General features: G+C 56.3%; 1 protein-coding gene across 1 annotated transcript in view; it reads left to right on the plus strand.

Moving 5' to 3' along the window:
* BICRA (BRD4 interacting chromatin remodeling complex associated protein) overlaps positions 1 to 14,322 on the plus strand; it is a 97,559-nt gene extending 83,237 nt beyond the window's left edge. Inside the window, 9 exon segments of the mRNA XM_025368029.1 lie at positions 4,600 to 5,211; positions 5,385 to 5,420; positions 5,422 to 5,566; positions 5,852 to 5,961; positions 6,941 to 7,002; positions 9,435 to 9,583; positions 9,765 to 9,859; positions 10,108 to 10,210; positions 12,380 to 14,322. Of these exon segments, the coding sequence (XP_025223814.1) occupies positions 4,600 to 5,211; positions 5,385 to 5,420; positions 5,422 to 5,566; positions 5,852 to 5,961; positions 6,941 to 7,002; positions 9,435 to 9,583; positions 9,765 to 9,859; positions 10,108 to 10,210; positions 12,380 to 13,464 (2,397 nt within the window). The 3' untranslated portion in view covers positions 13,465 to 14,322.
* The last annotated feature ends 1,477 nt before the right edge of the window (positions 14,323 to 15,799 follow it).

Below are 15,799 nucleotides of genomic sequence, written 5' to 3' on the forward strand. Positions count from 1 at the left end.
TATCTGGGATTACAGGCACCCACCACCCCGCCCAGCTAATTTCTGTATTTTTAGTAGAGACAGGGTTTCGCCGCGTTGGCCAGGCTGGTCTTGAACTCCTGACCTGAGGTGATCCGTCCACCTGACCTCCCAAAGTACTGGGATTATAGGCGTGAGCCACCACACCTGGCCACCTGGCCTAATTTTTGTATCCCTTTCCAGTTCTTTGTGTGTATACAACCTAGTGCAAATATGGTTTATGTTTCTTTCCCATTTGTACCCAAAGGGGAGCTCATTATGTACTTACTGTGACAGCAACAGAGAGTTTGCTTGTTTTCTGTTAGAGTCTTGAAGTATGCCTTTGTACAGTTTATTTCCCCAGGAAATGCCATATTGATGCATATTAGGCCACATCCAGATTTTGGCATTCTACAGGAAGCTGCGGGAAACAACTTGTTCACTTGTTTTGTTTTTGCTTTTGTTTTTGAGACAGTTTCGCTCTTTTTGCCCAGGCTGGAGTGCAATGGCATGATATTGGCTCGCTGCAACCTCCGCCTCCCAGGTTCAAGCAATTCTCCTGCCTCAGCCTCCCTAGTAGCTGGGACTACAGGCGCATGCCACCATGCTCAGCTAATTTTTGTATTTTTAGTAGAGACGGGGTTTCACCATGTTGGCCAGGTTGGTCTCGAACTCCTGACCTCAGGTGATCTGCCCGCCTCAGCCTCCCAAAGCGTTGGGATTACAGGCGTGAGTCACCATGCCTGGCCTACTTGTTCACCTGTTATTTCCCATTTGTGCAGGTCTGTTTACTTCCTCGAAGCCTGTTTGCTGGACCAAAGCAAATGTGCATTTATAACATGGATAGCTACTGCTGAATTGCATTCCTCTGGAGTTGTAGCAAATTGTGCCAGTTTAGACCCCCAAGGGTAGTATATGCAAGCGTCTTTACTAGACATAGGCTTTATTCTAATGCGATGGGTGATAAATGGTACCCTAGGGCAAAAAATAGTGCCCTGGGGTGTGTTTTGCTGTGCATTTTTCTTATTACAAGTGATAATACTGGAAATACTCAAGCCTTTTGTCTTTCCTTTTCTGTGCACTGTCTGATCATATCCTTTGCCCCTTTTTCTCACCAGTTGTAATTCTTAGTGATTTCTAGAGGCTTTTTATATATGAGAGAGATGAACTTTGTGCTAGGAGTTACAAGTATTTTCCCCAGTAAGTCATTTGGCATGTGACTTAATTTGTGGGTTGTGTGCATGTGCACTTTTGATGAGAATGAAATTAAAACTTTTTAAGTTTTTGGTATCTTTCAGCTTTTTATGTTTAAATGACTTCAAACACATAAAAAGTTTCAGGACTAGTACAGAGAGCTCATAGTAGTTCTTTACTCCTCAACTAGATGTGTTAGTTATCTATTGCTATACAGTAAATTACCCTCAAAACTTACCAGCTTCAAACAGCAAGCATTCACATGTCTCACACAGTTTCTAAGCATCAGGAATCTGAAAGCAGCTTAGCTAGGAGGTTCTAGCTCTGTAATTCCCATGAGGTTGTAGTCATGATGTCAGTTGGGCGGTAGTCATCTGAAGGTCCCACTGATCTGGAGAACCTGCTTCCACGCTCACTTGTGTGGCTATTAGCAGGAGGCCTCAATTGTTCCCTCAGTGGGCCTCTCCAAGGGGCAGCACATGACACACAGCGGTTGGCTTCCTGCAAAGTGAGTGACCCAATAGAAACAGACTGAGAATGCTCAGGATGGGAGCCGCAGGCTTTTTATAACTAATCTTGGAAGTGTCATATAATCACTTCTGCCAAATTCTATTGGCCACAAAGACCAGCAGTGGGAGGGGACTGAACACAAGGAGGTGGGGATTGGTGGTGGCTGCCTCCCACATCTACCCATTGTCAGCCTTTTGCTGCATTTGCCTTGACCTTAGCATTCTCATTCTGTGTACATTTTTTTCTGAATCAGTTGAGAGTAAGTTGCAACCATTATATCCCTTCACCCCTTAATATTTTATTTTATGTATGTATGTATATATGTATTTATTTTTGAGCCTGAGTCCCACTCTGTTGCCCAGTCTGGAGTGCAGTGGTGCAGTCTCGGCTCACTGTAGCCTCTACCTCCCGGGTTCAAGTGATTCTCTTGCCTCAGCCTCCTGAGTAGCTGGGAGTACAGGCGCACACCACCATGCCCTGCTAATTTTTGTGTTTTTAGTATAGATGGGGTTTCACCATGTTGACCAGGCTGGTCTTGAACTACTGGGCTCAAGTGATCCACCTGCCTTGGCCTCCCAAAGTGCTGGGATTACAGGCGTGAGCCACCACGGCCAGCCTACCCCTTAATATTTTAGTATAATATTTCAACCTTTGAGAACAACGACATTCTCTTTCTTAACCATCATACTGCAAAGAAATAAAGCAGACAGCATTGACATGATACTGTTGTCAAATCCACTGTCCATAATCCAACTTCACCAGGCGCCCAGCGATCCTGTAATGTTGTATTATTCTCCTATTTCATGTAGCATCAGAGTGCCGCTGCATGTGGGCCACCTCCCTGAGCCCTTGGAACCTGTTGAGTGGGCAAGTTCTTTTTTCTCCGACTCAGCGATGTACCTGCCATTGGCCATTTGAGTCATTTCTCCTTCTCCTCTATTGTAAATACTCCCACAGTGGGTATCCCCATGAGCAAGTACTTGAATATTCTTTTTTGTCGTTTGTTTTTGAGACAGAGTTTCACTCTTGTTGCCCAGGCTCGAGTGCAGTGGTGCGATCTTGGTTCACTGCAACCTCCGCCTCCTGGGTTCAAGCGATTCTCCAGCCTCAGCCTCCCAAGTAACTGGGATTACAGGTGCATGCCACTATGGCGGCTAATTTTTTTTTGTATTTTTAGTAGAGACGGGGTTTCATCATATTGACCAGGCTTGTCTCGAACTCCTGACCTTAGGTTATCTGCCTGCTTCAGCCTCCCAAAGGGCTGGGATTACAGGCATGAGCCACCGTGCCCAGTCGAATATTCTTTATCACAGATTTCTGGAGGGGGAATTTCCAGGTCACAGTCGTGACCCTTTCAAAGTCCCCAGACCAAGCTGCCTTCCAGGGGGCAGCCCCACCAGCCGTACACAGCGCCAAGGACTGCGCCTCTTATCTCTTCTTAGAAGTGGCAAAGCTTTCAGGTGTCTAGATTGATGACTGATTGATTGATTGGTTTGGTTTGGTTCTTTAACTGTCAGAAGTTACTCAGGGCCCAGCTTGGAAGGGATGCTGGAAGGGCTCTAGGACTTAGAGGCCAAATCTGGTGGTGAATCTGATGTCATGCCGAGAGGCCCGGCTCTAGAGTGTGGTGGCACTGGCTGTCCTCGGGCAGAACTCCTGAGCCATCTAAACCTGAACTCAGTCAGCTTTGAGAAACGGCTCAGAAGTCACTGAGCAGTGTAAAGGCCTCAGTTCCACCTTCCCCAGCCTGGAGAGTCTGGACCAGTTTTGGCGCCTTGGCCTCAGTTTCTTATCTGTGAAATGGGTCCAGTGTTACCACTGCTCTCAGGGCTAGGGAGAGATTGCAAGATTGCACAAATGGATGCAGGAGGCCGGCCATTCGTGTTAGATCAGCATGAGCTGTTACTAGGATGCAGATTCTGTGACAGCAAGCGTCACGGTGCCAGCCCAGCATTGGGTACACAGCTGGTGCCCACTGATTACACAGTGGCTGCTCTGGGATTCTTTGGGAGGAGGGTCCATAGGGGCAAGGCGCTCTGTCTGAGACATGCTTTAGGCGAGGTGGCTGTGTGCGCGTGACAGAACTAGCACCAGATCACGTGTGCTTGCAGACACAGGCTTCATCACAGTCTGGTATGTTGTGCACACTCACGCACGCTTGCACCTGCAAGCTCACGTGGCGCCCAGGTAGGCCTGCAGCCATGGCCACACAGGCACACAGAGGCAGGTGCCCAGGACACTTAGAAGGGGGTCTGGGCCTTCCCATGCCCGCATCCAGAGGTCCACATGTGGCTGTGAACCCAGGCCTGTCCCTGTGTGGCCATCTGTATCCTCGGCAGCCCCCGTGCCATGGTCATCAGCCCCTAGCCACGGTACACAGCATCATGCTGGCGTCTCTTTGCCTTGACTTGGCTGGATGGGCTGGTGGGGGCTGGCGGCTGGGACGCTGCCCTGCCCGCCCTCCTTCCCCGCTGCTGTGCTCGCCGCCCGGCCCTCCCGCCTCCTGCTGGGCAGCAGATGTGGTGCCCCTGCTGCCGCCGCCACCACTGCCTCTGCTTCCTCCGCTGCTGCCACCCCAACCCTGCAGGGCTCGCCTTTGTCCGGGGAACTGCGAGGGGATGGGGGAATGGGGCAGAAGGGGGGTTGAAATTGGAAGCCAGAGAAATGTGGAGGAGCTGGGGTGGGGGACAGAGGTCAGGGGCAGGTGGAGGGGGCGCCATGGGGAATGAGAGACGAGGGAGGGACGGGCAGCTGTGGCGGGCTCCCCTCTTAGGATGGGGGGGGGCTAGGAAGGGGGCTTCTGGCGGGGATGGCTGGGGACCCCAGTGTCTTGGGGCAATGGGAGCTACGGTTGGTTCTGACCCCCGCCCCCCCCCCCTCCCTCCCCCCCCTGCCCAGATCCCGGCAGCGGCTCCGCTGAAGGGCCCAGGCCCCTCTTCGTCCCCGTCACTACCTCACCAGGCCCCTCTGGGGGACAGCCCCCACCTGCCCTCCCCACACCCCGCCCGGCCCCCTTCCCGCCCACCCTCCCGGCCCCAGAGTGTGTCCCGCCCTCCCTCAGAGCCAGCCCTGCACCCTTGTCCCCCACCCCAGGCCCCCCCAACTCTGCCTGGCATCTTTGTCATCCAAAACCAGCTGGGCGTTCCCCCACCTGCCAGCAACCCGGCCCCTACTGCCCCAGGCCCGCCCCAGCCGCCTCTCCGCCCCCCATCCCAGCCGCCTGAGGGACCGCTGCCCCCAGCCCCCCACCTCCCTCCATCCTCCACCTCCTCCGCTGTGGCCTCCTCCTCCGAGACGTCCTCCAGGTTGCCAGCCCCTACGCCATCCGACTTCCAGCTCCAGTTCCCACCTGGCCAGGGGCCCCACAAGTCCCCCACGCCCCCTCCACCCCTCCACCTGGTCCCCGAGCCGGCAGCACCCCCCCTACCGCCTCCTCGGACCTTCCAGATGGTGACCACCCCCTTCCCAGCGCTGCCCCAGCCGAAGGCTCTTCTCGAGAGATTTCACCAGGTAACGGGAGGCAGGGATCGCCCGCCCCATCAGCCCCATCCCATCCCATCCCCTCAGTCTGATGGGAGCCCCTCCGCCTTACGGATCTGTGTTCCTCCCCAGCCCTGCTGCGTCTGGACACCCCCACTCCTAGCCTGTGTTCCCCACCCCTCATCCACCTGTCCCCTCCTCAGGTGCCGTCCGGAATCATTCTACAGAACAAGACTGCGGGGGGGCCCTGCCGCCCCGCAGACCGCCACCAGCCTGGGGCCCCTCACCAGCCCCACTGCTTCTGTGCTGGTCAGTGGGCAGGCCCCATCCGGGACCCCCACCGCCCCCAGCCACGCCCCCGCCCCGGCGCCCATGGCCACCACAGGTAGGGGGGAGGTTGCCCACATGCCCAGGGAGACGGGGCCTGAAGATGGGCGAGCAGGGCTGAGAGCAGGGAGGAGGGTCTGGGGCAGGGCTGTGGGACTCAGCACAGGGCATCAGCCAGAACTCAAGGGACCTAGGAAGGCTGGAGGTGGCAGGGCTGGCCCCAGATTTGAAGGGCCAGAGGGCCAGGAGGAGAGGGGTGGGGTACAGGGTGGGGCTACCATTTGAGGAAGGGGCCTTCACGCAGTGACCGCAGGCCCTGTCTCCCCACCCCGCCCACCCCCAGGCCTCCCTCCTCTGCTTCCGGCCGAGAACAAGGCTTTTGCCAGCAACCTCCCGACCCTGAATGTGGCCAAGGCCGCTTCCTCTGGGCCAGGGAAGACCTCTGGGCTGCAGGTAAGGGGCCGTCAGAGCAGGGGTCAGGACAGGACCAGGAGTCTTTGGGAACTGGGAACCGGGGCTGGCAGGGGCAGGGAGACACGGGAAGACGGGGACAGGATGAAGCTGGGACCATCAGGCAGCTGAGACACCACGAACAGCCGTGCAGGGACAGGAAGGGCAGAATGACACCCAGACAGGCAGCCAGAGATGAGGAGAAACACGGAAATGGTGGGACAGAGACGGCACCAAGACGACTGGCAACAGCGTGAGGGACTGTCACTGGGGCAAGAGCAAGTGACATGGACACAGGATGGGGAGGACAGGGCTAAGACTCAGGATAGGAAAGGCGAGTTGAGACGAGACAGACCTGAGACAGAGCGGATCAGGGACCAAGAATGGAAGGGTGAGAGGGCGGGGACAGCTGAGGCCGAGGCCACCTGTAAGACGTCAGGGAGATGGAAGACAAGGAGAGGAGCAGATGGGAGGACCAGGACCCAAGAGGCCGGGAGAGGCTCAGAGACGGAGATGCCAGAACAAAGGCCAGACGCTGAGGACAAGAGGGGAAGCAAGGAAGGGAGGTGGGGGGGGAGAAACGACTGGAGCCGCATAGGGAGAGAGGCTGTGCGAGGCAGGGGCGCCGGGTGCTGGGCGGTGACGTGGGAAGCAGGCATCCAGCAGAGGAGGGAGGTCACACACAGGCGGCCCTGGGCGAGGGGACGGAGGGGACCCAGGTGGAGGACGCCCAGGGCTCCAGCCTGCCTTTCACCCTCTCCGTCCGCTCTCCAACCCAGCCCAGGTCTCCCCCTGGAGTTTATTGTGATGGGCAGGGGATCCTGCGGCTGGGGCCAGGCCCCCACCCGGGTGAGACAGCGGTCCCCTGCCCCGTCTTTATCCCAGGCTGCAGGGGAAGCGGGTCAGGGCGTGAAGGGGAAGCAGGTCAGGGGAGGGAGGGCTTCTGGAGGCAAAGGCCTCTCACTCACCTTTCTTCTCCCAGTACGAGAGCAAGCTGAGTGGCCTGAAGAAGCCCCCAACGCTTCAGCCCAGCAAGGAAGCCTGGTGAGTCCACACCCCACCCCTACACACCTGCCCGGTACTTTCCAGAGACCTGGGGAGCATGGGGCCACCCTCCAGAAGTGGGGTTGGGGACCCAGTTGCCGAGCCCAGCTCCACCTCTTGCTAGCAATGTAGTTCCCTCATAGACCCTCAGTTTCCCTTTCTGGAAAATGGGGTGGTAATGGGGGTGACCAGAGGGTGGTGGAGGGAGGGTGGGCTGTGACTCCGCCAGGCTGGGGCTCAAGAGGGCAGCAGTTTGGTCCGTCCTGGTTGTTGCTGTGCCCTCTGCATCTCCCACACAGCGGGGCAACGTCAGTGCTGAGCCCTACTGGGTGGGGGAAGTGAGTGGGTGGACATGGCTGTTGGGAGGGTGATGGGGGGTGTTTGGAGATGGATGGATGGGAGTCTGGGTGGATGGATGGGTAAATGCTGGATGCCTGTCTGCCCTCTCTCCTGCCTTCCTTCCACCACCAGGGTTTTTTGTTTTGTTTTAGGGGGGTTTCTTTGAGCCAGAGTCTCACTCTGTCACCTAGGCTAGAGTGCAATAGCAATGTTGGCTCACTGCAACCTCCGCTTCCCGGGTTCATGTGATTCTCCTGCCCCAGCCTCCCAAGTAGCTGTGACCACAGGCACCCACCACCATGCCCAGCTAATTTTTGTATTTTTAGTAGAGACGGGGTTTCACCATGTTGGCCAGGCTGGTCTTGAACTCCTGGCCTCAAGTGATCTGCCTGCCTCGGTCTCCCAAGGTGCTGGGATTACAGGCATGAGCCACCATGCCCAGCCCACCATGAGTGCTTTTTAAAAACATGTAAGGTTGGGGGGTGGAGGTTGCAGTGAGCTGAGATCGCGCCATTGCACTCCAGCCTGGGTGACAGCGAGACTCCGTCCTCCCACCAAAAAACATATATATATTTTTACATATATTGTGGAGACAAGGTCTTACTATGTTGCCCAGTCTGGTTGGTTTTGTTTTTGTTTTGTTTTGTTTTTGGAGACCAAGTCTCATTCTATCACCCAGGCTGGAGTACGGTGGTGCAATCTCGGCTCACTGCAACCTCTGCCTCCTGGGTTCAAGTGATTCTCCTGCCTCAGTCTCCTGAGTAGCTGGGATTACAGGTGCCTATTTTTTGTATTTTTAGTAGAGATGGGTTTTCATTATGTTGGCCAGGCTGGTCTTGAACTTCTGACCTCAAGTGATCTGCCCATCTCGGCCTCCCAAAGTGCTGGGAGTACAGGTGTGAGCCATCATGCCCGGCCTAGGTTGGTCTGAAACTCCTGGGCTCAAGCGATCCTCCCATCTTAGTCTCCTGAGTAGCTGGGACCACAGGCATGTGCCACCACACTTGGCTAATTTTTAAATAATTTTTGTAGAGACAGGGTCTTGCTGTGTTGCCCAGGCTGGTCTTTTTTTTTTTTTTTTTTTTTGAGACGGAGTCTCGCTGTGTCGCCCAGGCTGGAGTGCAGTGGCGCGATCTCGGCTCACTGCAAGCTCCGCCTCCCGGGTTCACGCCATTCTCCCGCCTCAGCCTCCGAGTAGCTGGGACTACAGGCGCCCGCCACCACGCCCGGCTAATTTTTTGTATTTTTTTAGTAGAGACGGGGTTTCACCGTGTTAGCCAGGATGGTCTCGATCTCCTGACCTCGTGATCCACCCGCCTCGGCCTCCCAAAGTGCTGGGATTACAGGCTTGAGCCACCGCGCCCGGCCAACCCAGGCTGGTCTTGAACTCCTGGGCTCAGTCCTTCTGCCTTGGCCCGGCAAAACGCTGGGATTGAAGGCATGAGCCTCTGCCTGGCCTAGGAGTGTAGATTAAGTCCCCACTCAGTGCCCAGGCCTGAGCCCCATGTTGGGAACACAGGAGTAAGTGACAAAGTCCCTGCCCCCAGAGTACAGAGAGGCTGCTGGTTTTTAGCCAAGGGTGGAGTTGGGCCTGCCTGGTGGGAGAGACAGTCACACAGCCAATAGACATAACCCGCTGTAACATGGGCTACAAAAGCGGCCCGTGAGAAGACAGGATCCAGTCTCCCTCCTTCCCTCCCCGAAGGCTGCACTTAGGAAGAACCAGGGTGGAGCCACACTGGCCCCAGGTGGCAGGAGGCAGAATAGCAGCTTCCAGGCTCTGGCCTCTCCCGCTCTGCTCTTCCTCCTTTATGTGCTTTGGGAAGGAGTGACTTCACTTCACTTTCTCCACCTCATCTTCCCCTTCTGTAAAATGGGAATAGCGATAGTACTGCTTTGGTCGGCCCCAGGGACTCAGTGAGACGCAACAAGCACGTTCAGCACTTGCGAACACTGCTGCCCAAGTATTCCCCTTCCCTCTGTTGTGTTCAGTTGCGGTCTGGGGCTGAGGGTTCAGGGACTTCCCCTGGCCCTCACCTGCCCCCCTACCCCGACCCTCCGCCGTGTGTGGTCTCTCCCCTCTCCACCCGCAGTTTCCTGGAGCATTTGCACAAACACCAGGGCTCCGTCCTGCACCCCGACTACAAGACGGCCTTCCCCTCCTTCGAGGACGCCCTGCATCGCCTTCTGCCCTACCATGTCTACCAGGGCGCCCTCCCCTCCCCCAATGACTACCACAAAGGTGAGGCCTCCCCAGGACACAGCCTTGTATGTCCCGGGGGACCCCAGCCGGTGGGGCGGGGCGCCGCCAGCGTAGAGTTGTAGGTGCACGGTGCGCTGTGCTGCCCCGCCCCGCCGTCCTTCCTGCGCGGCTGCGGCCGCCCCCAACATCTCCGCCCTTGCCTCTCTTCCCTTCCTTGCAGTGGATGAGGAGTTTGAGACGGTCTCCACGCAGCTGTTGAAACGCACCCAGGCCATGCTCAATAAATACCGGCTCCTGCTCCTAGAGGAGTCCCGGGTAGGGTCAGAGTTGCCTTCCTCGTTTCTGGGCTCTTCCCCGCTGGGACGCTGCCCCTTTCCCTCGCCCGCTCTGGGCAAGGTGGAGCCTTCCACCCCTTCTAGCCCCGGGAGGGAGGTTGGGAGGGAGGCGTGAGCTCCGATCACAAGGAGGACAGTTTGGACCCTGTGCGCATAGTCCCCATCGCTCGCGCCCCTTCCCCCTTCTTGCTGGTTCACTCGCACGTCTTCTCTTCCCCCCTACCCCAGAGGGTGAGCCCCTCAGCGGAGATGGTAATGATCGACCGAATGTTCATTCAGGAGGAGAAGACCACCCTTGCCTTGGATAAACAGCTGGCCAAGGAGAAGCCAGGTGAGAGAGGGTAGTGAGAGGGGAGGGGAGGGAGAGGTGCCCCCACCCCACCTGGGCGGAAGAGTTAGATTCCGGGTGGGGAGTGGGTGTATGGCCCTACCTCACTCCACCACTAGGAGGCGCCCCAGCCCCGCCTTCCTACTGCGGCTGGGCCTCCCTTGACCTGCCGCCTCCCAGACCAGAGAGCCCACATCCATCTTCCTCCATCCCTGTGTGTCCCTTTCACGAACCCCGACACCCTAGGATGGGGGGAATATTCTGCCACCCCCATGGGACAGAAAACGGGAGAGCAGGCTCCTAGGTTGCAAAGTATATAAGGTAGCGCCCACTCTTGGGTGCCAGTCCTTTGTGGACTCTGAGAGTGAGCGCCTCCTTAAGTGTTGCACCTTAGGCGGCTCGCTGGCCTCACTCTAGTCTCCTGTCTGCAGGAAACGGTACAGGCAGTTCCCAGCTGCCAGCGTTTTTAGAATATTCCCTTAGCCCTCACCTGCATTCCAACTCCAGAGCTTCCCTTAAAAAAACATGGTCCCTGCTTTCTGCTGCCAGGCCCAGGCATTTCACCTCGAGCTCTGGACCTGAATTTTGAAAAAGTAGTCATTGGTACTTAAATGGGTGCAAAGGGGGGGCCATAGTGAAGGAGGGGCCGGGAGCGAGTCTCAAGTCTCTAGGGTAGGAGAGGAAGGATAGTTCGGTGGTTAGGGGCTCAATGCTGGAGTCTTGGTTCAAATCCTGGCTTTGCCACTTACTGACTGTGTGACCTTGGGCAAGTTACTTACCTTCTCTGTGTCTCCGTGTTCTCATTTTGTAAAGTGGGGGTTTTGATGATCAGTTTACAGTCCTTTATCTGACACCATTGCGGCCCGATATGTTCTGGAATCCGTGCTTTTAGAAAGGCGATGAGCTACCTAGATGCTGTCTTCTAGTTTACCCCCAGTGGGTTTGGGGAGGCACTCTGTGATCAAACACACTTCTAGAGTGAAATCGATGGGTATCCAGAGTAGTTGGGATAAATCAAGACCATAAATAACCTCATGGCCGGGCGCGGTGGCTCAAGCCTGTAATCCCAGCACTTTGGGAGGCCGAGACGGGTGGATCACGAGGTCAGAAGATCGAGACCATCCTGGCTGACACGGTGAAACTCCGTCTCTACTAAAAAAGACAGAAAACTAGCCGGGCGAGGTGGCGGGCGCCTGTAGTCCCAGCTGCTCGGGAGGCTGAGGCAGGAGAATGGCGTGAACCCAGGAGGCGGAGCTTGCAGTGAGCTGAGATCTGGCCACTGCATTACAGCCTGGGCGGCAGAGCGAGACTCCGTCTCAAAAAAAAAAAAACAAAAAAAAAAAACAAAAAACCTCATGTAGCCGGGTGTGGTGGCTCACACCTGTAATCCCAGCACTTTGGGAGGCTGAGGCTGGCGAATCACCTGAGGTCAGGAATGCGAGACCAGCCTGGGTAACGTGGTGAAACCCTGTCTCTACTAAAAATACAAAAACTAGCTGGGCGTGGTGTCTGGCATCTATAATCCCAGCTACTTGGGAGGCTGAGGCAGGAGAATCACTTGAACCCAGGAGGCGGAGGTTGCAGTGAGTTGAGATCACGCCACTGCACTCCAGCCTGGGCAACAGAATGAGACTCTGTCTCAAAAACAACAACAACAACAACAACAACAACAAAAACACCTCATGTCATTTCAGACCAGATTTTGAAATTAGATACTTCTTAACCCCATTTTTAAAAAGTTATGTATATAATTAGAGCAACGCTGTCCAATAGAACTTTTATATTTTATTTATTTATTTGTTTGTAGAGACAGGGGTCTCACTACTGTGCCCAGGAAGGTCTCAAACTCCTGGGCTCAAGCGATCCCCCTGCATTGGCCTCCCAAATGCTGGGATTACAGGCGTGAGCCTTGTTTTATATTCTCTTAATTCACTGAAGTCTGAATGAGCCCGACGTGGCTCGTGGCTGCTGTGCCAGACACAGTGGTTTGGAGTTGGGGGAATTTGGGCCTTGCTGAAGAGGGTCTCACCCAGCCTGTCCTGAGGATTGGAGGGTCCAGGGTGGGGTCTGGTGCCTGGCAGGGGGTAGGTGCTTACTGCACACAGCTCCTCCCAGCTCGGTCGCGGGGGCCTCAACCTAACCCCATGGGTTTTCTTTGCCCCGATTCTGCAGACGAGTACGTGTCTTCCTCCCGCTCGCTCGGCCTTCCCGTTGCGGCCTCTTCTGAGGGTCATCGGCTCCCCGGCCACGGCCCCCCGTCGTCTTCAGCTCCTGGGGCCTCCGCCCAGCCCCCTCCACACCTGCCCACCAAGCTTGTGATCCGGCACGGCGGGGCAGGCGGCTCCCCTTCGGTCACCTGGGCTCGGGCGTCCTCCTCCTTGTCCTCCTCCTCCTCCTCTGCTGCCTCCTCCTTGGACGCCGACGAGGATGGCCCCATGCCCTCCCGCAACCGCCCGCCTATCAAGACGTACGAGGCCCGGAGCCGCATTGGGCTCAAGCTTAAGATCAAGCAGGAAGCCGGTCTCAGCAAGGTCGTGCACAACACGGCCCTGGACCCCGTGCACCAGCCCCCGCCTCCCCCCGCCGCCCTCAAGGTGGCTGAGCCCCCGCCAAGGCCGCCGCCGCCGCCACCGCCACCCACGGGCCAGATGAATGGCACGGTGGACCACCCGCCGCCTGCCGCCCCCGAGCGCAAGCCCCTGGGCACCGCCCCGCACTGCCCGCGCCTGCCACTGCGCAAGACCTACCGCGAGAACGTTGGGGGCCCTGGCGCGCCAGAGGGGACGCCCGCAGGCAGGGCACGGGGAGGCAGCCCGGCGCCACTGCCCGCCAAAGTGGACGAGGCCACCAGCGGGCTCATCCGCGAGCTGGCGGCCGTGGAGGATGAGTTGTACCAGCGTATGCTGAAGGGCGCCCCGCCAGAGCCCGCAGCCAGCGCCGCCCAAGGCACTGGGGACCCCGACTGGGAGGCGCCTGCGCTGCCCCCTGCCAAGCGGCGCAAGTCAGAGTCGCCCGATGTGGACCAGGCCAGCTTCTCCAGCGACAGCCCGCAGGATGACACGCTCACCGAGCACCTGCAGAGCGCCATCGACAGTATCCTGAACCTGCAGCAGGCCCCCGGCCGGACGCCCGCGCCCCCGTACCCCCACGCTGCCCCGGCCGGCACGCCCGCCTCCCCGCCGCCCCTGCACAGGCCCGAGGCCTACCCGCCCTCCAGTCACAACGGCGGCCTCGGTGCCAGGACGTTGACCAGATAACACCGGGCCGCCTCCCCTTCCCCGTCCCCTCCTCCCGCAGACGCCAGCCGGGTGTCCGCCCTCAGCCTCCTGGGGACTCAAGCCGGGGATCCCCTGACGGTTTTTCTTGCCTAAGTTATTTGAGTCACAAAGGCCTCCTTCCCTGCTGCCTGCTTCAGCTGGGTTGCTGGGGGGTGGGCGTGGATTTAGGGGAGGGGGCTGTGATGTAAAACGCCTCCCCTGCCAAAGGAGGGGCAAAGTGGTGTGTCAGTTCCTGTTTCTTCCCACTTCCCGGCACACTCTGCTCCTCTGTCCGGGGGACACGCGCGTGTGTTCGCCAGGGATGGGGCCACCAGGTTGATGCCAACGCTCCGGGTGCCTGTCTTGTCCGTGTGGCTTCTCAGATGGTGGAGGGTGCTAGGAGCTGGCAGGGTCCTTCTAGACAGTCTCAGCCTCTCCCCACCGCCCCCAACAGGCTGTCAGTCAAAACCAGAGAGGGGCTGGGGGAGCCAGCTTCCCAGCGCGCTGTGCCCGCAGGCACCCGTGTGACATGCACACGTCCAGCTCCGTGACCCGTGTCTGTGTGTGTGCGCAAGTGAGTGAGAGATTTCGAACGCCCTCACCCCTCGACTTTGAAATCTGAGCAAAACAAGAAACTAGGGTCTTCCTCTCCCCCTACCCCCTGCCCAGCTAGTCTTCCCTCTGTTCTTCCTGCCTCCAGCCGCCCGCGCCAGATTTTGAAATCTCGGAGACAAAACTAGTACTGTAAGATAAATTTTTTTGTACTGTATTTATTGTGTATAACGATTTTTTTAAAGGAGAATTCTGTACATTTAGAACTCTTGTAAATTAAAAACCGATCCTTTTTTTAAAACTGTACTCACGCCGCCTTGGCCCATTGCTTTTGGGTGTTTGAGGGTGGGGGAGTGTTTGGATCTGGGGTTGTGAGGCCTTCTTCCGTGTGCATTTGTGGAGCACCTGCTGAGTACCAGGCCCCGTTCTAGACTCAGGGGGTTCAACATGAACAAGGCAGACAGGAGTCCCTGCTAAGCCGGTAAGCTGACTTGTTAGTGGGGAAGGTAGGTGGTAAACAGCGAAGCCAGATCCAGCCAATTCTTATTTCTGTTAAGGTGCTATGATCTCTGCATACACTCGGAGAATTAGTGAATACTGAGCCATTTCCCCCAGGCAGACAGGGTTAGGTTTCTAAGGGCCTCTGATCACCACATTTTGGTCAATACATCACCTTAGTTTACGTGTATTGCTGTTTAAAAACACTTCTTAATGTACTTTTGAGATGGACTCACTCTGTCACCCAGGCTGGAGTGCAGTGGCACGATCATGGCTCACTGCAGCCTTGACCTCCCAGGCTCAAGTGATCCTCCCACCTCAGCCTCCCAAGTAGCTAAGATTATAGGTGCACTACCATGCCTAGCTAATTTTTTTTATTTTTTGTAGTGATGGGATCTCACTATGTTGCCCAGGCTGGTCTGGAACTCCAAGGCTTGAGTGATCCTCTGGCCTTGGCCTCTCAAAGTGCTGGGAATACAGACGTGAGCCACCATGCCCAGCCCTAAAGATAGACCTTATTTCATTTATATTGTTGATTCGTTCACATCGAAGTCATGCCAACAGCACTATAACGGGAACCTGGAGGAAGTTTATGTCACAAATGTATTTTATCTTTTCTCCAAAGGCACATCACAGCTTCTTGCACTTTAAGGTCACTAGACCGCACTTCAGCTCTACGCGTATGGCCATTTTGAACAATGAGTCACCAACAGAAAGCACAAAAATGTGAAAAGTGTGGGACTGGATACACCAAAAAAAGGATGCGTGTTTATGGTACAAGAGCCAAAAAAAAGAGGGCAGAGTGTCGCCTTATTCAACCTCAGCTGGGAATGTGTGTTGGGCAACTTGATATTTTGCAGCCCTGTGTGTGCTGAGATTCTTGACTTGGGGGTTACAAAGAAGTTTTGACAAGCAGATAAATGTACAAATATGATATTTGCAAATAGCGAGGGTCCACTATAAATGTGTACAGTGTCAGATGCCCATATAAAGAAAAATCAGGCTGGGCACGGTGGCTCACACCTGTAATCCCGGCTCTTTGAGAGGCCAAGTCGAGCAGGTCACCTGAGGTCAGGAGTTCGAGACCAGCCTGGCCAACATAGTGAAACCCTGTCTCTACTAAAAAAAAATAATAATAATACAAAAATTAGCTGGCATGGTGGCATGTGCCTGTAGTCCCAGCTACTTGGGAGGCCGAGGCAGGAGAATCGCCTGAACCCAGGAAGGCTGAGACAAGAGAATCACCTGAACCCAGGAGATGGAGGTTGCAGTGAGCCAAGATTGT

The sequence above is a fragment of the Theropithecus gelada genome, chromosome 19, assembly GCF_003255815.1.
Source record: "Theropithecus gelada isolate Dixy chromosome 19, Tgel_1.0, whole genome shotgun sequence".
NCBI classification, from domain to species: domain Eukaryota; kingdom Metazoa; phylum Chordata; class Mammalia; order Primates; family Cercopithecidae; genus Theropithecus; species Theropithecus gelada.